This window comes from Hemiscyllium ocellatum, chromosome 37 (genome assembly GCF_020745735.1).
Source record: "Hemiscyllium ocellatum isolate sHemOce1 chromosome 37, sHemOce1.pat.X.cur, whole genome shotgun sequence".
Lineage (NCBI taxonomy): Eukaryota > Metazoa > Chordata > Chondrichthyes > Orectolobiformes > Hemiscylliidae > Hemiscyllium > Hemiscyllium ocellatum.
Genome location: NC_083437.1, coordinates 38,637,315 through 38,663,284, shown reverse-complemented (window position 1 = coordinate 38,663,284; position 25,970 = coordinate 38,637,315). Strand labels below are relative to the sequence as shown.

Below are 25,970 nucleotides of genomic sequence, written 5' to 3'. Positions count from 1 at the left end.
AATATTTTATAATCAGCTTGGTCAGATATTATTATACACCTCTAGAGCGAGAGGTCTTTGAACACAGATTTCCTGACTCAGAGGTAGGGATACTTCCACTGCATCACCAATAGCCCACTAGTTTTGTAAGAATGAAAAGAACTAATTATATTCTTCCTAAATAATTAGCCAAATAGATGAGGAGAGGAATGGCCAGTTAATGCTCTAGTGTTAAGGAGTAAGTATTGGTAGGGATGTGAGGATTGTATTTTTTATGTTTATGCTTCTATAAAACTGTGTACTGAAATGTGGAAGAATTGTTTTTAAAACCAGTGTTTGAAATAGCAACAGTCTTTATAGAAACAGTGCAGGCAAAAGGCAGTTGGCAGTAAGTCGTGATGCTGATTTGTTAGAGCCAGTGCAGAAATAGTGGGTTAAATGTCTAATATCTGTGATTTATAAATAACTGTTTGAACATGTAATTGGAGTTTGGGTTGCAACAGTCTGGGGTCAAGGGTGTGTACTGATACAACTCAAGGTGGCAACAAGAAATTGATTAGTCTGAGCTAGTAATGACAGAGGTCTTTTGTCGCCAGTTTGTTGAGTACCTCAGCAGCTTGGAGATACAGAGAGAGTGCTGACAGGGCAAAGAAGTGTGCAATCTTCTCTCAGCCCCAGAAGCTGCCTGTTTTCTGCAGTAAAATACTCAGGTTAAATTTGAACAAAATCAGTTACTTTTCCTGCAGCAGTCTCTAAGCTGTGAGTTTTGATAAACTTTCCAAGTGGATCAGGTATTCTGCACTTCTTACAAATCAGTGGCAGCTGCCAGAAAGAAACAATTGAACAACTGGCCAGCCCAAAAAGGATCATCTCGACATCGGAATCGGGGAGCAAAGATCACTGACCTGATCTGACTTCACAGTTTTTCTACCACTTTCTCTGTAGTGGAGATTAGTGGGTTTTCGACGAGGAGATGTTGTGAGGGAGGGGTTGGAAATGGTTGTTGTGGCATTTTTCCTCTTCACTCCCCTCTTCAGCTTAACAGCTGTTAAGATCAGCTGACCTGTGTTCCTGATCTGTAGGACGTTGTGTTCAATTAGCCCTTTTTCAATCATTGGATCATTGTGGAAACCATAAACCTTATTGCACCTCACCAATTTGTAGATTGTCAATGATTCTACACATTTTGCTGGTTAATTCTGATGCTCATGGCAAAAAAAAATTAAAGTGCTGCTTACTGTCAGCTGTAGCTGTGAGCTGTAGTTTCTCAAGCAACTTATTTTCCTGAATTGGAGATGCCGGTGTTGGTCTGGGGTGTACAACGTTAAAAATTCACACAACACCAGGTTATAGTCCAACAGGTTTAATTGGAAGCACACTAGCTTTCGGAGCGACGCTCTTTCATCAGGTGATAGTGGAGGGCTCAATCCTAACACACAGGAATTTGTTTCCTGAGGATGCACAACAGGACCCTAAAGCAATGTAATGTGTTTAAAAAAACAATTTAAAATTCTGGATGGTGTTCTTTGTACTGTAAAATAAGTAATAAGTGAGTCAATGAGGTTTGAGTTGAAAGACACTTTCAAAGGTTAGTGTAATTTCACTGTCAGAGGAATAATTGCATTCGAATGTCAAGGTTGGGGAATAGAAAATGTGTTTTTTTTTCATGCTATTGAAATATTAGGTTAGCCAAGTTTTTCCTGAGTTCACACCTGTAAATCAACCAAACTCTCCATTCCTGTTTACCTCAACCTGCTAATGCAGGCATTACCTTAAAGCTGAACATTTTATTTCAGTCACTGATCATTCAAACCAGCTGATATTTAGACTACAGGCTCCTGAAAGATTACAGTTTATAACCGTGTGAATGCGGTGAGTAATGGACTTTGGCCAAGATACAAACTGTTATTTCTCTCTCTGTCTCAATAGTTTGGGGCAAATCAATGTTTTTCTATGTCTGCTGCTTGTAAACTATTGATCACGTCTGTGATGTTTTCAAACTTTGGATTCATTGCAGGAAAGTGTTACAGAAACCAACTAAATGTTGAAAATTGTTGGGAATGAAAATTGAATGACTTTATAAAAATTATCTGTCAAGAGAAGGAACAACTTGGTATCGCCATTAAACTGCCTTGACCTTACCGAAATCGCTTTGCTCTGCAGCAAAATAGGTTGTCCCTTTGGTTCATGTCTCAGTCTCTAAAGGTCATAGAGATCTCCAGCATATTAAGCACTGCTCTTGTCTGATTTAGCTAATCTCATTGATACAGGAAAGATGCAATTAGCAACAGCACTATAAATCATGAGGCGCATGGATAGGGTAAATACAAAGAACTCTTCAGCTCTTTGGCCCTCCAAGCCTGCACCAATCCAGATCCTCTAATTAAATCTGTCTCCTATTTTCCAAGGATCTGTATCCATCTGCCCATTCATATATCTGTCTAGATACATCTTAAATGACACCATTGTGCCCACCTCTACCAACTTCACTGGCAATGCATTCCAGACACCCTCCACCCTCTGTGTAAAGAACTTTCCATGCATATCGCCCTTAAATTTTTCCACTTTTCCCCTCTAACCTTGAACTTGTGACCTCTAGTAACTGAGTTCCCCACTCTGGGGAAAAAACTTCTTGCTAGCCACCCTGTCTCTATCTCTCATGATTTTGTAAACCTCAATCAGGTATCCTCTCAACCTCTGTCTTTCTAATGAAAATAATTATAATCTACCCAACCTTTCTTCATAGCTAGCACCCTCCATACCAGCAACATCCTGGTGAGCCTCTCCTGCACCCTCTCCAAAGCATCCACATCCTCTGGTAATGTGCTGACCAGAACTGTACAGAGTATTCCAAATGTGGCTGAACCAAAGCCCTATACAACTGTAACATGACCTGCCAACGCTTGTGCACAATATCCTGTCCGTGAAGGAAAGCATGCTGCACGCCTTCTTGACCACTCTATTGACCTCTGTTGCCACCTTCAGGGTACAATGGATCTGCCCAGATCTCTCTGTATATCAATGTTTCCCCAGGGCTTTTCCATTTATCGTATAGTTTGCTTTAGAATTGGATCTTCCAAAATGCGTCATCTCGCATTTGTCCGGGCAAGGTCTTTTCCCTGGGATGGGGGAGTCCAGAACTAGAGGACATAGGTTTAGGTTGAGAGGGGAAAGATTTAAAAAGGACATAAGGGGCAACTTTTTCATGCAGAGAGTGGTGTGTGCATGGAATGAGCTGCCTGTGGAAGTGGTGGAGGCTGGTACAGTTTGCAACATTTAAAGGGCACCTGGATGGGTATGTGAATAGGAATTGTTTAGAGGGATATGAGCCAAGTGCTGGCAAATGGGCCTAGATTAATTTAGGATATTTGGTCAATATGGATGAGTTGGAGCGAAGGGTCTGTTTCCGTGCTGTATATCTCTTTCTCTATGACTTCCCAGTTTGAGAGAGTGAGAACTCGCTCATGGTCCCAGATTGAAATACCCTGTTGGACGTAACGACCGGCTGTGGGCTTGATTGTGGTGTCCAGCACAGTTGGATAGCCTTTTCATTGAAACTCATGTATAAATCCACGTGAAGCCAAGGTGCAGCAGGATGACTGGTGCTGAGAGTTGCTGACTAGCCTTTATTCACTTTGGCAACAAAGATGTAAGGACCTCCATGAGAATTGAATCTGTATCTGTCCCTTCACAGCTGTGGTGCTCCAACATACTGCTGTGCTTTGTTAAAGGAAAACAACATATTCTTCAATATTAAAACCCAAATGTCAGGATGTACCAGACCACTTTGTTGCTCCTGATTGTGGTTATTTGCCTTATCCATAACATTTTACTGTAATTCCAAAGTAAACTGGAGATTGATACATTAGAAACCATTTTCTCAGCTCGGCTACAATGTTCGCTCTTGCTGTTGTACTATTCCAAGTGACTTAGTGCCTTAGCTAGGTGACCATTCTTCAAATACAGTGTGGAGCTGGAAAGTCAAAAATCACGCAACACCAGGTTATAGTCCAACTGGTTTATTTGGAAACACTAGCTTAGAATGCTGCTCCAAAGGTACTTACAAATAGATCTGTAGGGCTATCATCTGGTGTTGTGATATTTGACTTTGTCTACCCCAGTCCAACAACTGCACCTCCACATCAGAGCTGGGCAAAACACAACAGGTCAAGCAGCATCCGAGGAGCAGGGGAGTCGATGTTTCAGGTTGGAATTTTATCGGTCCTGATGAAAGGTTCCAAACTGAGATTCTGGATTAGTGGTGCTGGAAGAGTATAGCAGTTCAGACAGCATCCAAAGTGCAGCCAAATCGACGTTTCGGGCAAAAGCCCTTCATCAGGAATAAAGGCAGTGAGCCTGAAGTGTGGAGAGATAAGCTAGAGGAGGGTGGGGGGTGGGGAGAAAGTAGCTCCACACTTCAGGCTCACTGCCTTTATTCCTGACGAAGGGCTTTTGCCTGAAACGTTGATTTCGCTGCACTTTGGATGCTGCCTGAACTGCTGTGCTCTTCCAGCACCACTAATGCAGCATCTGGTTTCCAGCATCTGCAGTTATTGTTTTTACCTCCAAACGGAGATGTTGACTCCCCCTGCACCTCAAATGCTACTTGACCTGCTGTGCTTTTTCCAGCTCCACACTTTATCGACTGACTTTTCAGCATCTGCAGACCTCAGTATCTCCATTCAAAAAAGCTAGTGAATAATTGACCGGGAGCTGAGGTAGCAGCCAATGTTCCAAAGTGACCATTATCAAATAGCCTTCAGCAGAAAGTCACTGATGACCCAGTGTGGAAGGTCCACTAGTGATCAGGCAATTTTTCTGGCAATTTTTCTCCCCTTGGTGATGCCTTAGCAAAATCAAGTTGCAAATACTTTTGAGATGAGGCTGCTCAGATTTTCACTTTCTTTTACAGCTTTAGAACTGCTGAAACTCGCCATTGAGAAAGCTGGCTATTCGGACAAGGTTGTGATTGGAATGGATATAGCAGCCTCCGAATTCTTCCGTGATGGGAAATATGACTTGGATTTCAAATCCCCACCTAATCCCAACCGTTACGTTACCCATGACAAGCTGATTGAACTTTACTCGAGTTTCATTAAAAATTACCCTGGTAAGACTCAACAGTGCTTAGCCCAACAGTGGCTGTATCTCTGAATTAAATCTCTATATGGTAACATCACTTTAACCTTTGTTCAAATCTACGAACTCGTTGCTCTGGTTAAAATTTGCTAGGCTCAAATGGCTTTGTATTTCATCAATAGTGCTTAACTCACTGGACCATTGCTGATTCCAGCAACAGATTACATCTTTAAATCATTATCCATATGGTCATAAGATATAGGAACAAAATTAGGCCATTCAGCCCATTATGTCTCCTCTGCCATTTGATAATGGCTGAAATGCTCCTCACCCCCATTTTCCTGTCTTCTCCCCATAACCCTTCAACCCATTACCAATAAAAAAATCAGTTAAACTCCTCCTTAAATTTACTCACTGTCCCAGTATCCACCGCACTTTGGGATAGCAAATTCCACAGATTCACAACCCTTTGGGAGAAGTAGTTTCTCCTCAACTCTGTTTTAAATCTGCTACCCCTTTTCCTAAGACTATGATCTCTCATCCTAGAATGCCCCACAAAAGGAAGCATCTGCTCCACGATTGTTTTATCCATATTTTTAACTATTCCTTAAACTTTATGGGCCAGCTACTGTAGAGGTAGATGTTAATGTCAAAATATTTTTTAACTTGATTGTATCATCATCATCCTGATGAAGGGCTCTGGCCCGAAACGTCGAATTTCCTGTTCCTTGGATGCTGCCTGACCTGCTGTGCTTTAACCAGCAACATTTTCAGCTCTGATCTCCAGCATCTGCAGACCTCACTTTTTACCCTGTATCATCTTCAGTATTGATGAAAAGATTCCATGATTAACAATATGGCTCACAGTAAGAGTTTGGTTTTTGTACCTGATAATCGATCTGAGTCATGTGGAACAAGGAAAGGAACATTGTTAGAATGGAAGCACTGATTCTATTCCCTGTGTGTGGTTTATCTAATGTGAAGGACGTCTCTCCTTCACCAGTTTTCAATTTAAAGTTGGCTGTTTACAGGTTACTTATTACTATGTAATCTGGTCTCTCAGAAGCACTGGGGGTTAGGAAATCGAATTCACACTTGCTTGATTACCTACTGATCTAAAATGCAAGCTCAATATTGCTTGAGGCACAATTTGTACAATAGATTGTGTCAATCTCATTCCTTACAGCAGCAGATTTCATTTTTCGAAATCTATGTTCGGCGAATAAGTTAACTCCCCCTCTCCTGAGAAATACTGTACTTGCATTAGGAGGCAGCCTCAATTCTTTGCACCTCAGACATACATGTTTTATTAACTTTTTTATAAATCATGGGATTAAGAGAAGGTAATATGGGCTGTGTTACAAAGGTTTAAAATGCCCGCACAGAGTAGACAAATCCCTGTCAAATGGTGCACAGAAGTAGATTCTCCAGCAACAGGAGCAAAGTGGTTTCAAGCTAAAAAAAACTGTAGCATTTGCTGACTCATCAAACAGCTTAATGAATGGCAGGACACTAGGAAACTCAGAGGAACAGAGGGATCTTGGGGTGCTCGTCCACAGATCCCTGAAGGTAGTAAGACAGGTTAATAAGTTATTTAAGAAGACATACAGGACATTTGCCTTTATCCATCGTGGCATAGGTTATAAGAATAGGGAGATTATGTTGGAGCCTGTGTGGAACTTTGATTAGGCCACGACTGGAGAGTACTGTGCGCAGTTCTGGTCACTCCACTGTAGGAAGGGTGTGATTGCACTGGAGAGGATATTACCTGGGATGGAGCATCTTAGCTTCGAACAGAGACTGGATAAGCTCAGGTTGTTGTCTTTGAAAGAGAGAAGGTTGAGGGGGAACTGATTGAAGTGTATCAGATTGAGGGCCATAGACAAGGTGGATAGAAAGCAGCTGTTCCCTTTAGTTGAAGGGTCAAGAACAAGGGAGGTCTTGAGGGGATTTGAATCATTATTTCAGCCAGAGGGTGGTGGGGGTCTGGAACACACTGCCTAGGAGAGTGGCTGAGGCAGGAAACCTCACAATCTTTAAAAAGTACTTGAATGAACACTTGAAGCATCATAACATTCAAGGTTATGAGCCATGTGTGGGGAAAGTGGGATGTGTGTAGAGAGTATATATTTAGCCGATGGGCTGAAGGTCCTTCTCTGTGCTGTATGATTCTATGAACTGTGCTGCAGCGAAGGTATTTGGTGTTAGTGAAAAACTGTTGCAAGATTGGAAGAAGAAGAAATCTGCCCTGAAGAAGATGGCCAAGACTAAACAAACTGTGACCAGGGATCGGTCACAGGCCTGAGAGGTTGGATCAGATTGGGTGCAAGAAAATCATCAGAACAGTTACATGGTTACCTGAAATGCACTGCGTATTTACACTTTTAAATGGGCCAAATTAAATCCCAAATCTGTCAAAGATTTCAGAGTAGACAGGCAAGAGACTGGAAGAACACAGCAGGCCAGGAAACATCAGGAGGTGGCGAAGTCAATGTTTCAGGTGTAACCCTTCTTCAGGACTCCTGAAAGATTTTCAAAATGCCCATTGGTTATTGTAGTCATAGAATATATAGAACGTAAGGGCGGCACGGTGGCTCAGTGGTTAGCACTGCTGCCTCACAGCACCAGGTTCGATTCCAGCCTTGGGCAATTGACTGTCTGTGTGGAGTTTACACATTCTCCCCATGTCTGCATGGGTCCCCTCTGGGTGCTCCGGTTTTCTCCCACAAAGATGTGCAGGTCAGGTGAAATGGCCGTGCTAAATTGTCCATAGAGATAGGTGCATTAGTCAGGGGTGAATGTAGGGGAATGGGTCTGGGTGGGTTGCTCTTTGGAGGGTTGGTGTGGACTTGTTGGGCTGAAGGGCCTGTTTCCACACTGTAGGGAATCTAATCTAATCATAAATATGTAGCGTCACATCAAAGGTTCAGGATAGTTCAGAAACTACCAAAAGAGCTCTGCTAAACTTACCGGTTTCCAATCATTCATCTTCAGACAGTTCCAAAAACACAAGCCTCGTTATGCTGCATCAGCAACACTAATGAAATGCCCAGGAATTTTGATATGACCAGGAACTAGCCACTGGAGTGGAAAGGTTTGAAAATCATTCAAGTGAAATCTACAAGTTGAAAAGAAGACAAGGTTTATGGTTGAACTACTCTGCAAGTCTGATGGAACAAAAGTCAAGCCTGTGCTTGGATAACAACACTGAAAATCATGTAAAATCAAACAAAAAGCTACAGGTAGTGAAGGTCGAAAGCAGACATTGCTGGAGAAACCTAGCAGGTCTGGCAACATCTGTGGAGAGAGAAACAGAGTTAACGTTTCGAGTACAGTGACCCTTGTTCAGACCAAAGTACTCAAAACATTAACTCTCCATGGATGCTGCCAAACCTCCTGAGCTTCTCCTGCAATTTCAAAAGGCCATAGATGAGTGCCTCTGGGTGAGTGCCTGAATAAGTCACTTGAGGAATATGCTCACACTGTATGGAATAGTCAGGTGGTTATTGGAGGGAAAAAAAACCTTCACATCATGAAAGAGTGGAAATATGTTTACTACCCCCGTTTGATGTCTCACTGGGTTTCATCATCAAATTGTGGGATGTATCTCTGTCGTCAGATTGGGCAAAACATGATGATTTGTTGTGAAAGGAAGATTCTGAGTTAAATCATCAGATCTGATCCAAAGTGAGGTCCCCAAAACTATATCATCAGTGAAATGACTTGAATGAAATCAATGAAAGCTATGCATCTGATGCTGAAATCAATATGTTTGATTTTTTTTAATGTTTTGATTGTGGTTAATGTTAGTTAATTTCTCAAATTGGTTCAATAACATGCATCATATTGATTTTAATTTGACTACCGGTCGGGTTTTTCTCATGTTACAAAATAGTGACCACCTACACCACCACCACTGGGGGCTAACATTTTACACACTACAAGTAAGTTGACTGCTGTCTTTGGGAGAATTTTCCAAGACATCACAAGTTGACTTATACAAAAAGATCTTTAGTAATGAGTATAGTACAAGAAAATATGTTTGGAATTCAGATGTTTGAAGCAGCATTTGAGATTTGAAGGGAGTTGAATGCTGAAGGGGAGGTGAGTAGAAATTATTCCCATAAGACAGTGGGCTCATGAAATCGAATATAAGGAGTTGATTTCATGGACATTTCCACTTTATTTTCTATTGGAGAGGTAGGATAAAAGAAAACAAGGTCACAAACTACGGTTTGATGTTGCATCACCTTCCTTCTCCATCCTCAAAAAGCTAAAAAAGGACTTTTTCATTTAAATTAGGATTTGAGCTGTTTGTGATGAAAGCATTACACAATTAATGCTGCAGGAAGCTGTGTTTGACAGACCCATTTGGACTTGTTCTGGATTTAATTGATTCTTAAATTTTTATTTTGTGCAATAATGTTGTCCTTAACTGTGTGAAGAGATTCAGAAACCAACATAACTCTGCTTTGCAGTTGTCTCTATCGAGGATCCTTTTGACCAAGATGATTGGGCAGCCTGGAAACAATTCACAGCTCAAACGACAATCCAGGTGGTTGGTGACGACTTGCTTGTGACAAATCCCACTCGTATTGCGAAAGCTGTTGCAGAGGGAGCCTGCAACTGCTTGCTACTCAAAGTGAACCAGATTGGCTCCGTCACCGAGTCCATTGAAGCGTGAGTTAGTGTGTGTGTGTGTGTGCGCACGCGTACCTGTGTGAGTGCGCACGCATGTGTCTGTGACAGTGTATGTCAGTAGAGTTGGTTAGTTCAAGTGTCCAACCTGCTAATGTGGGATTAAGGATAACACCACTGGCATGGGTTCAGTTCCTGTTTCAGCTGACACTTGGATTCACCTTCTCACATGTCCCATGCTTGATGTAGAGTGGTGATGTTCAATTTTGACATTCCCATCCTAAATTGGTAATATAAAAACTAGAGGGTGTAGGTTTGAGGTGAGGAGGAAACTTTTTTTTTACACAGAGTGTAGTAGGTGCCTGGAACAACCTGCCAGGAGAGGTGGTAGAGACAAAAAAATTACTGCAGATACTGGAATTCAAAGCAGACTTGCTAGAAGAACACAGCAAGTCAGGCAGCATCAGGAGGTGAAGAAGCCGATATTCTGAGTATAACCCTCCCCGTAACGTCGATTTCTCCACCTCCCGATGCTGCCTGGGAAGTGGTTGAAGTAGATACACCAGCAAAGTTTAAAAGGGGCATTTAGACAGACAAATGAAGGAGCAGGGATCAGAAGCTTACGGACTGTGTAAGCAAATAGGATTATTTTAGAATCACATCGTGATTGGCATAGACATGGTGGGCCAAAGGACCTGTTCCTGTGCTGTACTGTTCTGTAATTGTTTCACTCCCTCTAATAGAGAGGCCTCTCTATGGTCAATGGCTTATTGCCTATCTATCTTATTCAATGTAGCAAAAGCTTCCCAGTTGTGCAGAAACACCCAGCTAGCAGAGAAAAGGTGATCAAAACTGGGCTCAGATTTGAGTGGAAGGGCACAGAGTCTACAGAGAGAATGTTCCAGAGTACATGATCGAAATGACTGAAGGGATGGCTACTACTGTCACAGTGCGGGGAGGCCGGAAGAACAGATGCCAGTATCTGAGAAATGGAAAATTCTGAAGCAGTCCAAGACCTTGGGGAGTTGAGAAGAAGAGGCAGTGTCACAAAGGGATTTAAACGCACAGAATATTTAGGAGGATATAGGGTGCCAGGAGCCATTATGGTTCTGCAAGGACAGGAGTCCTGAATGTGCAGGGGCTAGCTCAGTCACTGTTCAAAACCTGCAGAATGAACAGCTTATCAGGGGAGAATTGCAATAGTCAAGTCAGAGGAATAAGATCATTTGAGATTTTTGGTTTTGTGAATAAAAACTGCAAAATTTTGCATCTTACATCATTCATGACTGCAGGACGACTGAACAATATTTAAAGCATTGTTTCAGGTAGTTGCTGACTGTTCACCATTTGCAAAGTTTTGGGGAAGCCTGCCCTTGTTTCAGAAAGTAAACTTTTTTGTGAAATTCTTTTCATGTTAAAATGTCAGAATGCACCAATTTGATTGTGTAAGGAGAGGCTTCGGGTAACATACATTGTAATGAATCTAGAATTGTTGTATTATTTTTAACTGAAAGGTATCAGAGTAGCTTTTGTGGAAACTCTCCTGTTACTTGTACCTCGCCTGTCCTAATATGAAATTGTATCACTGGCAAAATAACATAAGAAATAAGAGCATGAGTAGGTCATTTGGCCTAGATTAGAGTGGTGCTGGAAAAGCACAGCAGGCCAGGCAGCATCCGAGGGACAGGAAAATCGACGTTTCGGACAAAAGCCGAATGATGAAGGGTTTTTGCCCAAAACGTCAATTCTTCTGCTCCTCAGATGCTGCCTGACCTGCTGTGCTTTTCCAGCACCATTCTAATCTAGACTCTAATCTCCAGCATCTGCAGTCCTCAATTTTGCCTAGGTCATTTAGCCCACCAAACCAAATTCATGATTAGAATATAAGTTCATAAGATGTAGGAGCCATTCGACCTGATTAGGCCATTCGGCCCGTCGGGTCTGTTCCGCCATTCGATCCTGGCTGCTCCTCACCCCCATTTTCCTGCCTTCTCCCCATAACCCTTCAATCCATTACCAATAAAAAAATCAGTCGAACTCCTCCTTAAATTTACTCACTGTCCCAGCATCCACCGCACTTTGGGATAACGAATTCCACAGATTCACAACCCTTTGGGAGAAGTAGTTTCTCCTCAACTCTGTTTTAAAGCTGCTTCCCCTTAGCCTAAGACTTGGAATACCCCACAAGAGGAAGCAACGCTCCACGTCTACTTTATCCATACATTTTATCACCTTGGATACCTCAATTTGATCTCCCCTCATTCTTTTAAAAAATTTTGGTTATGACCAATCTTGAACCTCAATGACATTTTCCCAGCTGACCCCATATTTAAGAGGAATTTGAGACATAGTATTCTCGCGTTCCAGGCTAATAAATGTTCTGGGGAAATGAGTTTGAATGCCACCATGGCAGATGGTGAAATTTGAATTCAGTAAAAATCTGGAATTCAAACTTAGCCGAATGATGACGACATTGATTTTTTTTAAAAAATCTGCTTCACTAGAGAATATAGAACATTACAGTGCAGTACAGGTCCTTCGGCCCTCGATGTTGCGCCGACCTATGGAACTAATCTGAAGCCTATCTATCCTACGCTATTCCATTTTCATCCATATGTTTATCCAATAACCATTTAAATACCCTTAAAGTTGGCAAGTCTACTACTGTTGCAGGCAGTGCATCCCATGCCCTTCCTACTCTGAGTAAAGAAACTACCTCTGACATCTGTCCTATATCTGTCATCCCTCAGTTTAAAGCAACGTCCCCTTGTGCTAGCCATAGCCATCCGAGAGAAAAAAAGCTTTAGCTGTCTACCTTATTTTAACCCTCTGATTATCTTACATAATTTCTTATATGGAAGGAAATCTGCCATCCTTACCTGGTCTGGCTTACATATGACTCGAGATCTATTGCAAAGTAGTTGACTCTTGATTGCCCTCTGGAATGGCCTAGCAAGCCATGCAGTTCAAGGGCAATAGGGATCATCATAAATGCTGGCCCAACCAGCAATCCCCATGTCCGATGAATTGATTCCCTGAGACCAAAACTCTTGATGTCTCAGTCTTGAATGTTTCCAAGGAGGGAGACTTCACAATCCTCTTGAAGCAGAGAATTCCAAAGATATATGACCCTCTGAGTGAAGTAACTTCACCTCATCTCAGTCCTCAATGAGCAGTCGCCTCCTGAGACTGGATCTCTGCAATTAGATTCCCCTACCAGCAGAAGCACTCTGATAGCTTCTGCCCTTTTGAGCCCCTCCAGAATCTTGAGTGTTTCAGTGAGCTCGCCTCTCAGTCGTTTAACAGCCAGCGATTGTCAACCTAATTTGCTCAGCCTGTAGTTTAGTGAGCCAGCCTGCACCACAACGATGCAAGTAAACCTTTTAAATGTGGAGACCAAGTCTTCACAAAGCACCCAGGTGATATATCACTTCGCTGAATTGTTTAGCAAAGATTCAACTGCTCTATTTTCTTTAGGAGTTCACTTGCCAATTTGTAGTTTTTGCACACAAGATACCTTTTGGAAAGTGTCTTGAATTGCAGTTACTGGAAGGACAAAGCTAAGTTATCAGTATCAGGCAACAAAAATGGGCAGACAAGTTTTGGTCTTGGATAGAAGCCATATTGGACAGACTCCTGTAACAGATATCCACCTGAGATATTAATGGACATGTTGTCTTTGCCAAGTATTTAATTGGATCTGCTGTGGCCTTCTATCATTTTTTCCCTTTGATTTTCCTTTCATTTTAGAGGTTTTTTTTCTTGTTAAGCCTTTTAGATTTGCAATATAGCTTCAGTTCACAAGCCAATTGAGCTAGTTTGAGGTAAACTGTTTAATAATCCAAGATCAGGGAGTTTGTAGAAAGAAATCTGACAAACTTGCTTTGTGGGCTCTATGTCTTTACTAAATAATTCTAAATTATGATTAACTTTGGATACTTCAGTTGGTTGGATGAACTTCTTGTGATGTAGAGTGATGCCAACAGCATGGATTCAATTCCTGCAGCAGCTGAGGTTACCATGAAGAACTCTCCTTCTCAACCTCTTCCCTCACCCAAGGCATGGTGACTCTCTGGTTAAACCACCACCAATTGTCTCTCTCTAACAAGAGAGCAGCCTATGGTCTGGTAAGATTATGGCGACTTTACCTAAGTGCCATTAACAAGAATTTACCGTGTGTTGGCCATCTGTTTCACTGAGCTCAATCAAAAGAAGTTTGAGTAAAAATAAAAGGCACCCAGCTCTTGACCAGCCTTGAGTTTATCAGTCCTAATCTTTCACTGCTTGGAACTTGCAAATCTAGGATTGGAGCATTTCTTTATATTTGACTCAAAGCAATCTAACCATTTGAATGAAAGCTAACTTATCTTCAGTTTCTTGCCACCACAGTATCTCTGGGTACATTGCAATTTAAGCTATGCACAAAGTTAAAAATCACACAAAACCAGGTTATAGTCCAACAGGTTTATTTGGAAGCACTAGCTTTCAGAGCACTGCTCCTTCATCAGGTGGCTGTCCGAAAGCTAGTACTTCCAGTTAAGCCTGTTGGACTATAAACTGGTGATGTGTGATTCTTTTAACTTTGTACACCCCAGACCAACACCGGCATCTCCATATCATAAGCTATGCACAGTCTGGTTCTGCTACATATCTATTGCAGCCCAAGGCTAGAAATAAACTCCAAGCATGAGCCAGATGTATCAGATGTTGAGTATTAAATAGACTGTCGGAACTCCTGTCTGCTTCATACTTGCAATGCTATTTAACTGAGTCCAGGCAACCCTGAGTAGCAGTAGGTGCAGTTGACGTATGTTGGTCTTAATAGGATCAGCTTTCTAACCTGTTTGCTGTACAGGCAGTTACTGATGGCCAGGTGGCTAAAGGTGCCACCTAGTGGTAATACTTATCATTGGGTTTGTACTGAATCATCTCAACCCTTGGTCAAAAACTGCATGAATCCATTTAAAACTCTGTTAACTCACTTTTTAGATTAGAATCAGTCTAAACATTATGACACAGACAACAGAACACAGGGGGCTAACACCTTCAATATCTTAGATTAGATTACTTACAGTGTGGAAACGGGCCGTTCAGCACAATAAGTCCACACCGACCTTTCGAAGAGCAACCCACCCAGACCCATTCCCCTACATTTACCCCTTCACCTAACACTGTGGGCAATTTAGCATGGCCAATTCACTTAGCCTGCACACTTTTGGACTGTGGGAGGAAACCGGAGCACCCGGAGGAAACCCAAGCAGACACAGGGAGAATGTGCAAACTCCACACAGACAGTTGCCTGAGGCTGGAATTGAACCCAGGTCTCTGCCGCTGTGAGGCAGCAGTGCTAACCACTGTGCCACCGTGCCACCCACTTTTTTTTAAACACTGGGGTTTTTTTTGCCTTTCGTGATCTTAGGATGTTTCAAATTATCTTACAACCAATGATAGATTAGATTCCCTACAGTGTGGAATCAGGCCCTTCGGCCCAACCAGTCCACACCGACCTTCCAAAGAGTAACCCCTCCAGACCCACTTCCCTCTGACTAATGCACCTATCACTATGGGCAATTTAGCATGGCCAATTCACCTGACGTGCACATCTTTGGACTGTGGGAGGGAACCCACGCAGACACAGGGAGAATGTGCAAACTTCACACAGACAATCACCCGAGGCTGGAATCGAACCTGGGACCCTGGTGCTGTGAGGCAGCAGTGCTAACATTCAGCCACCGTACCACCTAAATGTGCCATCTTGACATCTTATCTGGGCTGACACCAATTATTACAGTTAACCTGAGAATGTAACTTTTAAAAAAGGTTTTGTGATTTACATATGAAAGAAGTGAAACTATCATGGTTATTCTAACAGATGAGAGACTTAACAAATAATCAAGGTATTTTTCAACGTATAATTTCAGTTACATCACACGGCAAACTTTTGCCATAAATTCTGACTCTTACAGTTGTGTACTCCACAACCAACTCATGGAGGAGCAGTGCTCCAAAAGCTAGTGCTTCCAAATAAACCTGTTGGACTGTAACCTGGTGTTGTGATTTTTAACCTTGTTGACATATGGGAGCAGTCTCAGTGCCTTTAAGGTGCGGGAAGAAAATAAACAAACTGGGAGCCACCTTCTGAGTACAATTGGTAACCCTGGAAGGAAAGTAAGTGGAAACTCGCTACAGACTCCATCTAGCCATTGATAAGACTACTACTGGTTCTGTGATCATGCAGACACTCAGTAAATACTGCAGTGTGATCCAGGACCAGGCGAGGCAAGGAAAGAAAGTAAAATCTAAAAGCAAAATGCTCTTAAACATTTAGTTGGGAAAAGGATTTTACAAAATGGGCTCTCTGGGCTTGACCACAGGACTTGATTGTAAGGTTACACTTCAAGCAACACTAGTGGATAGCTTTGGAAACAAAGCTTGAAATACAAAATAAAAACCAAAAGGACTGCAGATGTTGTAAATCAGAACCAAAACAACAGGCGTTGCTGGAAAAGCTTAGCAGGTCTGACTCGCATCTGTTAAGAGAAATCAAAGTTCATATTTTGGGTCCGGTGACCCTTCCTCAGAACTGATGGTAGTTAGGAAAATGTTGGTTCATGTGCAGGAGATAAGATGGGGGAATGGATAACGAGAAAACAATAGGTTGGGATGGAGCCCAAAAAGAGAGAAGAATAGTTGGACAGATAAAGGAGTTGATAATGATCTAATGGGAGGGTGAATGGCTGTTAATGGAGACTGTTAGTGGCTAACAGTGTGCAATGGCAAACTATGTGATAACAAGGCCAAGTGTGTGGTAGGGGCTAGGACATGGGGGAGTTCAGGCTCTAAAATCATTAAACTTGGTACTGAGTCCAGAGATAAGTGCTGCCAGAGGAAATGGTGGAGGGTGATACAATTGCAACTTTTTATAATATAAATATTTTTATTGTAAAGCTTTTTTAAATCTTTTATAAAACATTTATTAAAAAGAAAAAAAACCCATAAAAACAGAAAAAAAATGGTACAAAGAACAAGGCCATAACATAGCACCATTGTTACTAAACAGCACACTATTCTATCAAATCAAACCTATCTACTTAACTAAAACTAAATTACAAACATATTGAATAAATACTAGCTTAAATTGCATTCAAGTTACTTAAATGTTTTACTACTTTATACAATTGTAACATTTAAAAGGCATTTGGATGGGTATATGAATAGGAAAGGTTTGGAGGGATATGGGCCGGGTGCTGGCAAGTGGGACTAGATTAGGTTGGGATATCAGGTTGGCATAGACGTGTTGGACCAAAGGGTCTGCTTCTGTGCTGTACATCTGAGTCAAGAGTGTAGTGCTGGAAAAGCACAGCAGGTCAGGCAGCATCCGAGGGGCAGGAAAATCGACATTTTGGGCAAAAGCCTGTGAAGATCAGATAAAGTGCTGCTTCACCTGGAAGGTAGTTGGGCCTTTGAATACTAAGGAGGGAGGAGGTAATTGGTCAGGTTGCAGGGAAAGGTGCTGTGGGGCTGTGGGGGATTGTTGGGAGTGAAGGAAGAGTGGACCAGGGTGTCCCAGAGGAAACGGTCCCTGCAGAAAACTTAAAACAATTGTATAGTCATAGACTCCTAGAGATGTACAGCACAGAAACAGACCATTCGGTCCAACTCGTCCATGCTGATGAGATATCCTAAATTAATCTAGTCCCATTTGCCAGGACTTGGCCCATATGCCTCTGAACCCTTCCTATTCATATACCCATCTAGATGTCTTTTAAATGTCATAATTATATCAGCCTCTAGCACTTCCTGTGGCAAATCATTCCATACACGCTCCACCCTCTGTGTGAAAAAGTTCCTCCTTAGGTCCTTTCATCTTTAACCTATGCTCTATAATTTTGGACTCCCCTACTCTGGGGAAAACACTTTAATTGTTCACCCTATTCATGTCCCCCATAATTTTATAAACCTCGGTAAGGTCACCACTCAGCCTGTGATGCTGCATGGAAAATAGCCCCAGCCTATTCAGCTGAGTCTGAAATCAATGGAACTTCTACTGATCGGAACAAAACCAAGGAACTTTAAGATCCTGCCACACTGCTGTTTCTGGACGTAACTCATGAAGCATGGAACAAATCCAAGTGTGATTGAAGGGCCTCATGTAGAGTAAGGTCAGAGGAGTGACGTGACCCCCTCCTGTCAAGGTCGTTCTGCCTTAACGCATGTTTCATTAATGCAAATTCTCTTTAATATGATTGACGAATTGGGAACACTGTTTTTAAAGCATGAAGTTTTAAAACATGTATTGGTTATATCCTGATTCCGGCCCCCATTTGTTTAAATGGTGCTGCTATTATGCACTTTTCTTATAACACGGAATTGCACGAGAATGGAACTACTGTCTTATAGTGGAATTGATTGGAACTTTGACAATCTAGCATGTTTAATGTATTTGTATCCTGGTATCTTGTCACCAATTTACCATGATCTCATTTGATTTTACAACATGCCATAGTGGGATTTGAATACAGGGTTGATAATACCAGTATGATGAACTTTAGCCAACCTTCTCCCTTTATCATTCCCTTCATTTTTTAACAGTAATTGCTGAAGTAAATGTTTACAGTGGATTCCTTGTGCATCGATATTCTAATTGGTTGCACTGATTGATTTTTCTCTCACTGCCAGATGTAAGCTGGCCCAATCAAATGGATGGGGTGTAATGGTGAGCCATCGTTCTGGAGAGACTGAAGATACTTTCATTGCTGACCTGGTTGTTGGGCTTTGCACTGGACAGGTAAGCTCAAAGGATCAGCAAGTCATTGAAGATTTAGCTGTGCAGGAGGTGGAGAGGCAGGTTGCGAGACGGAGACAAGCAGTTTACAAAGACATATTCATCGGTTAGGTAAGTGGGATAAAGGTTATGAGAAAATGTGAAATTGCTCATTTTGGAAGGGAGAACAAAGTAACAGAATATTACTTAAACAGAGAAAAACTACAACACAAAAGGACTTGGGGTGCAGGGAGTCTGGTGCATAAAACACAGAAAGCTAGCACACAGGTGCAGCAGGGAATCGGCAAGGGCTCAGGGAATGTTGACCCTTATTTCAAGGGGGTTGGAGTGTAAGAGGAGGGAAGTCTTCCTGCAACTGTACAAGGTGCTGGTGAGAACACACCTAGAGCACTGCGAGCAGTTTGTTCCCCTTCTTTAAGGAAAGATATTACTTCATTGGAGGCAGTTTTGAGAGGGTCCACTCGGATAGTTCCCTGGAATGGATGGATTGTCTTATGAGCCAAAGGTTAAACAGGTTGGGACTCTACTCACTGGAGTTTAGAAGAATGAGACGTGATCTCACTATAATACACTGGATTCTTAAGTGCTGAGAGGATGTTTCTCCTCATGGCAAAGTTGAGGACCAGAGGGCATAGTCTCAAAATAAAGGGGTCAAGGGTGTGGTGCTGGAAAAGCACAGCAGGTCAGGCAGCATCAGAGGAGCAGGAGAATCGACGTTTCAGGCAAAAGCCCTTTATCAGGATTCCTGACCTGCTGTGCTTTTCCAGCACCACAGTCTCCAGCATCTGCAGTCCTCACTTTTGCCTTCAGAATACTGGGGTGCCGATTTAAGACTGAGATGAAGAGAAATGTCTTATCTCAGAGGGCTGTGTGTCTTTAGAACTCCTAACTACAAAGAGTCATGGGGCAGAGTCCTTGTGGATATTTAAGACTAAGATAGATAGGTAAATAGATTGATTCTTGATCAGTAGGAAAATCAAGGGTTAAGGGTAAAGGGCAGGAAAATAGACATGAGGAATGTCTGATCTGCCATGATCTTGTTGGATGGTAGAGCAGGCTTGAGGCCTGTTCCTGTTTCTTATGGTGATAGCAGAATTGAAGAGCAGTGCTTTTGTCCAGGACAAATCCAAAATACAATCAATAAGACGTTCCCTTCGACTGCCATTTGACAAAGTTATCAAGCTTTCACTTGGGTCTGTTGATTAACTTTAAAAAAGTTGGGAATTTAAGATTACCTTAGGTTTTTTGTTTCATCACTGGGAAAATTGAAAATGTGGTGAAAGTCACTCAAGTTGAATTGAAATATATTGAATTTTTGATGTCTTCTCAGATCAAGACTGGAGCTCCTTGCAGGTCAGAACGCCTGGCTAAATACAATCAGTTAATGAGGTAAAGAGTTTCAAAATTTACACGTATGATTTGTCAAGATCATGAGATCAGTCTAACGCATGATATCCAAGATTGTATGGGGCTGGTTTTTGAGATTGGCTTTTGTTTTAATGTTGTGGGCAGCGAGTAGGTGACAGTACATTGCCACCCATTTACACATTTCTTGATTTGTTATTTAAGCAGCTTTAGGCTCATCCACCCAGCTTGGGGAAAGGATAATTAGGCAGGACATAAATCAATCCAACGGGAAAAAATAAAATTGGCTAGTTTTTTGCAATATGCTCATTTAGCTTCACCTTCACACCATTTAGATAAAGTTAAAAATCACACAACAGGTTCATTTGGAAGCACTAGCTTTTGGAGCGCTGCTTCTTCATCAGGTGATTGTGGAGAATAAGATCATAAGACACAGAATTTATAGCAAAAGGTTATACTGTCATACAGTGATATATTGAACAAACCTGAATTGTTCAGTCTTCCATCTTTTAGAATGCAGGTTTTGGTTCATGAATATGTAAATCCCAGAACTTTTGGAATTTACAGATTGACTTTAAAAAAGTTCGGAGATTTATTTCTGGGAGGGAGGCTATTTGAAATTGAAGAACTCAGTGTTGAGTCCTCCGGGCTGTAGGCTACCCAGGGGGATGAGGAGGTGGTGTTCCTCCGGTTTGCAGTCTGATTCACTGTGGCAGTGGAGGAGGCCAGGGATGATCATATCAGAAAGGGAGTGGGAAGGGGAATTAAAATGGGCATTGACTGGGAGGTCAGGTCAGCCCCTGTGAGCCTGCCTGAGATACTTGATGACATGTTTCCAGACTTTAGCAAGAGTGAAAGAATACTGATATTTAAAGGGGGCTGGCGGGAAGTTGGAGTGAAGCTGGAAAAGTGACTTTTTTGACTCAAAGCTATCAATGTCTTTCACTAGAAAGTTTGCAGAGTTGCTGAAGTCCAACCTTAAAGCTTTAAGGATCTTAAATTTAAAGACAACTAAAATTTATCAAGAGTAACAATGGTTTGGGTGAAAATGTGTAAACAGGGCATGTATGGGTGATTGATAATCTGTCTCTTTATCACTGATTTCATTTGCAATTGAATTGTAGAATGGTTACTGCACAGGAGAATGCCATTCAGTTCATTGTGTTCGTGCCAGCCTTTTGTAAGGGAAGTTGACCAGAACCCCAGAAAAAAAGTCATGCTCCTCTTTAATTTCCAATTGAACAGGGAGCTGTGATCCTGGTTTAACATCTAATCCAAAGGAGACAACTGAGCACTGGAGCTAGCATGATTTCCTGTTCAGGTCATAAACATGTCTTGCCAAACTGATGTGTTCAGTCAGATTATTTGTCAATTGAACCAAGTTACTGAGATCATTGGGTTCAACTAGTCTCAACTTAGCTGAGTGGGTGGCACAGTGGTTAGCACTGCTGCCTCATAGTGCCAGATACCTGGGTTCAATTCCAGCCTTAGGTGACTCTGTGTGGGTTTCCTTCCATAGTTCAAAGAAGTGCCGGCTAGGTGGGTTAGCCATGGAAAATGTAGGGTGAGTCTAGGTAGATGTCCTTTTGGAGGATAGTTGTGGACCCAATGGCCTGCTTCCACACTCTCTAGCTTTTCTATGAATTAACTGGTCTCTAGTAAGTGAGTTGTAAAGTTTCAACAATTACACTCTGTTTACCCTAAGGATGGGAACGGGAAAAACCAGACAGGTTTCCTTTCCCTTACAGACGATGATCTGTTTTGTAAAGGCTTTGCTGGTCCATCCTGTTCTTCTTTGCACGTGTAACTGTCTGGTTTGGACAAGATAAAGCCAAGTGACTATAGTTGAACATGTAAAAATGGGAAAGCTACCAGACAGCACGTGGTCACCAATGAAGCCATATCTGAAAATATTGCTGATTTTAGTGTGTGTCAAAAAATCTTGTCCACTGGGGCATGGCTCTTGTTCAGAGCAGAGAAAGCGTAAGGAGAATATTTGATGGACATATTTAAAATCATGTAGGTTTTAGACAGTATTTTTATATTTGCTCTATTTCCACTGGCTGATAATCAGAGGACAAAGATTTGTGGTAATTGGCAAAATACCCAGTCGTGACACAAAGGGGAAAAATTGTTTGTGTGAGGGCTGGTTAGGATTTGAAGAACACTTCCTGAGAGCCTGATGGAAACCAGTTCACTAACAGTTTACAGAAAGGGAATTGGATAAATATTTGAAGAAGTAAACGTTCACAGGGATATTGAGAAAGAGAATAAAATTGCAGGGATACAGAGGAACGAGAGTGGGTTAGACTCTAACGGAACAAGTGCCTTCTTTTTGTGCAATCCCATTCTACGATTTGGGAATTTAAATTTCTTGTTTGACCTACTAATCTGCATTCCTAATTGTACATTCTTGTGTTAATCATTAACATATATGGTACAAGTGTTTCAGTGACCTTCAGTTGGCAAATGTATAATTAGAAATTAGGTTACCCTTAAGCTATTGCTTGTGACTCCTTGCTGGATAGTTTTGGCAGCTGCCAGTTCATCAAACAGTAGTGAATGAATAGGATTTATTCAGAATTGCTTTCATTGCTCCTTGTCTTTAATTCTGAGCCCTTTGCAATTGTGCTGCAGTATGAAGACTGTAATGCTGGTAGATGATAGCACCTTTAGTAAAATGTTCACTTGTCACTAAAACTTCTTTCAACAGAATTGAAGAGGAGCTTGGGCAGATGGCTTGCTTTGCTGGCAGAAGTTTCCAGAACCCTCTTGCCAAATAAAGCGGGCAGCATGTTTTCTGTCAACAATAACCAGTGTTTAGAGCAGCTTTCACTTTGTTCCTCCTGTACCAGCAGAATTGACGTTTGTTTTTGTACTGTCACTGTTGCAGAATTACTGTTCTAGTAGAGGAAAGGGAAATGTGTCAAGTTTTTTGATGTGTTCCTTTCTCTAGAAGAGACAAAATAAATGCAAGGCTTAAACCATCATGTGCATTTGCTATGCTTAACACAAAAGGCACTCTAGATGTTGAATATTAATGAATTTAAATGTTCCTGCTTTTGTGATGTTGCACTTGTTAGGTTAAGAATCTCTGTGAATACATTCTCAGAAGGCTTTTCGAATTGAGATTGCACTCATCATCATCTCCATTGTAGTTGGCCCACTTGGGAAGAAGGGTCTGATACAGCACAAGGATTGCACTTGGTTTGGTCAACAGTCCGGGTTTAAGCAGCTGATCTCAAATTTTGTCCCCACTTGCTCCGTGATGACCTGGACATCCAGCTTGTTGGCCTTCACATCAGCCAGGCTTGGCTCCCATGTCCTTCAGAGTAGGTGCCACCACAGACTGTCTAAATTTTGGGCAAGATACCAGAAACCTGGGATCTGAAGTACATGGAGGCTGAAAAGTACCCCAGCAGCCAGATTGCCAGTTTCGTGGTGCCATCCCAGCTCTGGGTCATTTTAACAGTGGCAACATTCGGGTGTGTCAGGGATACCCACCAGGTTGCTGGTCAGGGTTTTAATGCAGAGTATTAAAGGCACAAAGGCTACTCTGTATATCATGTCTGCACCTGCCTCCCTCTGGCGAGCAGTATGATTTAGTACCATTCTCCTGCCTTTCCCCATATAACCATCCCCCCCCTACACACACACACACACACACACACACACACACACAGTTTCTATTGAAATACTCATCAAATTCCCTCTTGAATGTCTCAATGGGTTCTGCTTCGCCACACATGCAGGCAGTGCATCCCAGACCTGAACCATTCATTCTGTGAGAGTTTTCTTTCCTCAATTACATTTACAAATTACTTTAACTTGGCACCACTCAATCTTTTTACAGGCAGGAACTGTTTTTCCTGATCTCCTCTATCCAATCCTTTCAAGATTTTGAAAACTTCTATCAGATATCCTCTAAGTTGTCACCTCATCAAGGAGAACAGTCCCAATCTGTCCTTGTAACTAAAGGTTCTTAGCCCAGAACCATTTTCTTTCTGCACTCTGTCCAAAGCATGCCCAGAACTGTACTCCATCTAAGGTCTAATAAGTGTCCTGTATAAGTTCAGTATAAACTCCTTGCCCTTGTGCTTTAGGCCAGGCAGCATCCGAGGAACAGCAGAATCGACGTTTCGGGCATAAACCCTTCTTCAGGAGTCCCGAACGTCACATCTCCTGCTCCTCAGATGCTGACCTGGCCTGCTGTGTTTTTCCAGCACCACATTTTTCAACTCTAGTACTCCTGCATCTGCAGTCCTCACTTTCTCCCAGTATTTTAGGTCCCTGTTAATAAAGTATTCTGCATCCAGGAGTTTATTGTCCGGTCATCTTCACTGACCTGTGCAGATATAAACAGAGGTCCCTCTGCTCCTGCAGCCTCTAAAGTATTGTACAACTTACTTTACATCATCTGTCCATGCTCTTAAATGCAAAATGCATCACCTCACAACTGAGGATTGGTTAACACAGAACATAGAGTCATGATTAATGGGTCTTTTTCAGATTGGAAAAATGTAACTAGTGGAGTGACACAGGGATCAGAAACAAAAATAGAAATTGTTGGAAAGGCTCAGCAGGCCTCTCAGCATCTGTGGAGAGAAATCCGAGTTAACGTTTCAGATCGAATGACCCTTCCTCAGAGCACAAAGATCAGTCCTGGGCCCTCATGTGGACAAACTGAAGTTTGATAGTGGTTTAGTATAACCTCCCTACATTTCAGTTCTATCCCAGTGGAAATAAAATACAGTCAGTGCTGATATATTACACAATAATTCTGTTCTTGTGCAGTCTCACGCTATGAGAAAATCACGCAATAGCCGCATCATTTAACTTAATGGGACCGCAATCATGGTATAGCCAATACAGAGTAAGGAAAGTTTGTGTTCAAAAATAACGGTCCGAATTCTTCAATTGCGTTATAGCAAATTTGCACTGAGGAAACACGCATTATAGCAGGACAGACTGTATTTACTGTTCTTTAATGACTTTGCTAATTTGTGGTGTGATTTATGGTGATTTGGAATATTTTTAAGCTGAGATCCCGCTGGTCCTCAACTCCACCTAGACTCTCATGTTCCATGCATTAAGTAACTCCATGTTCCTCTTCTTACCAAAGTAACATGTGTTGAACTTTGGCCTATTCTACTCAATTTCTCCACCTATGAGAGTCCTCTCAACCCAGGAAGCAAACTGGTGGACCTTGCTGTGCTCCATCCATGAGTCATTATGTCCTTCGCTGGGTAATGAGACCAAAGAGCCATCGCTATTTCCTCCCTATCTACAATGGCCTGAAGTTATATAGTGACAGCAAATGTACCTGGTATTTGAAACTTTAAGTGAATGCTAACACACAGGAACAGGATAGTCCCCAGGTTGTGAACAGATTCCATTTTCAAGTCTATTAACAAGTTGATTTGTTCACAAGTCAGAACACAATGCAGAACAATACAAAGGAGCCATTCATTAGTACAGGAAATGTTCGTACGTCAGATCTTTAAAATGAGATTGTATTCATATGCAAGCATTTGTAAATCGAAGACTCCCAGTCTTGAAGGATACCCTTTACCAAGCATTTATGCCAACTGTGAAAGCATTATGATTTGGAGTTGCCAGTGTTGGACTGGGGTGTACAAAGTTAAAAATCTCACAACACCAGGTTATAGTCCAACAGGTTTAATTGGAAGCACACTAGCTTTCGGAGCGACGCTCCTTTATCAGGTGATTGTGGAGGGCTCGATCGTAACACAGAATTTATAGCAAAACTTTGCAGTATGATGTAACTGAAATTATACATTGAAAAATTGATTGTCTGTTATGCCTTTCATCTGTTAGAATACAGTGATAGTTTCACTTCTTTCATGTGTAAATCACAAAACCCTTTTTTAAAAAGTTGCATTCTTGGGTTAGCTGTTAACAATGATGATAGCTAGACAATATGTTGAATTAACACCTTCAGCACCTAACACCTTCAACTTATTGGCGATCTATCACCATTGTTAACAGCTAACCCGAGAATGCAACCTTTTAAAAAAAGGTTTTGTGATTTACACAGAATACAGTGATAGTTTCACTTCTTTCATAACAGATGAAGGGCTTAACAGACAATCAATTTTTCAAT

General features: G+C 41.8%; 1 protein-coding gene across 4 annotated transcripts in view; it reads left to right on the top strand.

Annotated features, from left to right (window-relative positions):
- eno1a (enolase 1a, (alpha)) overlaps positions 1–25,485 on the top strand; it is an 80,867-nt gene extending 55,382 nt beyond the window's left edge. For all 4 annotated transcript variants that reach the window (XM_060852390.1, XM_060852391.1, XM_060852392.1 and 1 more), the window contains exons 8-12: positions 4,892–5,089; positions 9,537–9,738; positions 18,376–18,484; positions 19,812–19,870; positions 22,560–25,485. In XM_060852390.1, coding sequence (XP_060708373.1) covers positions 4,892–5,089; positions 9,537–9,738; positions 18,376–18,484; positions 19,812–19,870; positions 22,560–22,629 — 638 coding nt within the window. In that variant the 3' untranslated portion in view covers positions 22,630–25,485. The remainder of the gene's footprint in view (positions 1–4,891; positions 5,090–9,536; positions 9,739–18,375; positions 18,485–19,811; positions 19,871–22,559) is intronic.
- Positions 25,486–25,970: the final 485 nt, after the last annotated feature.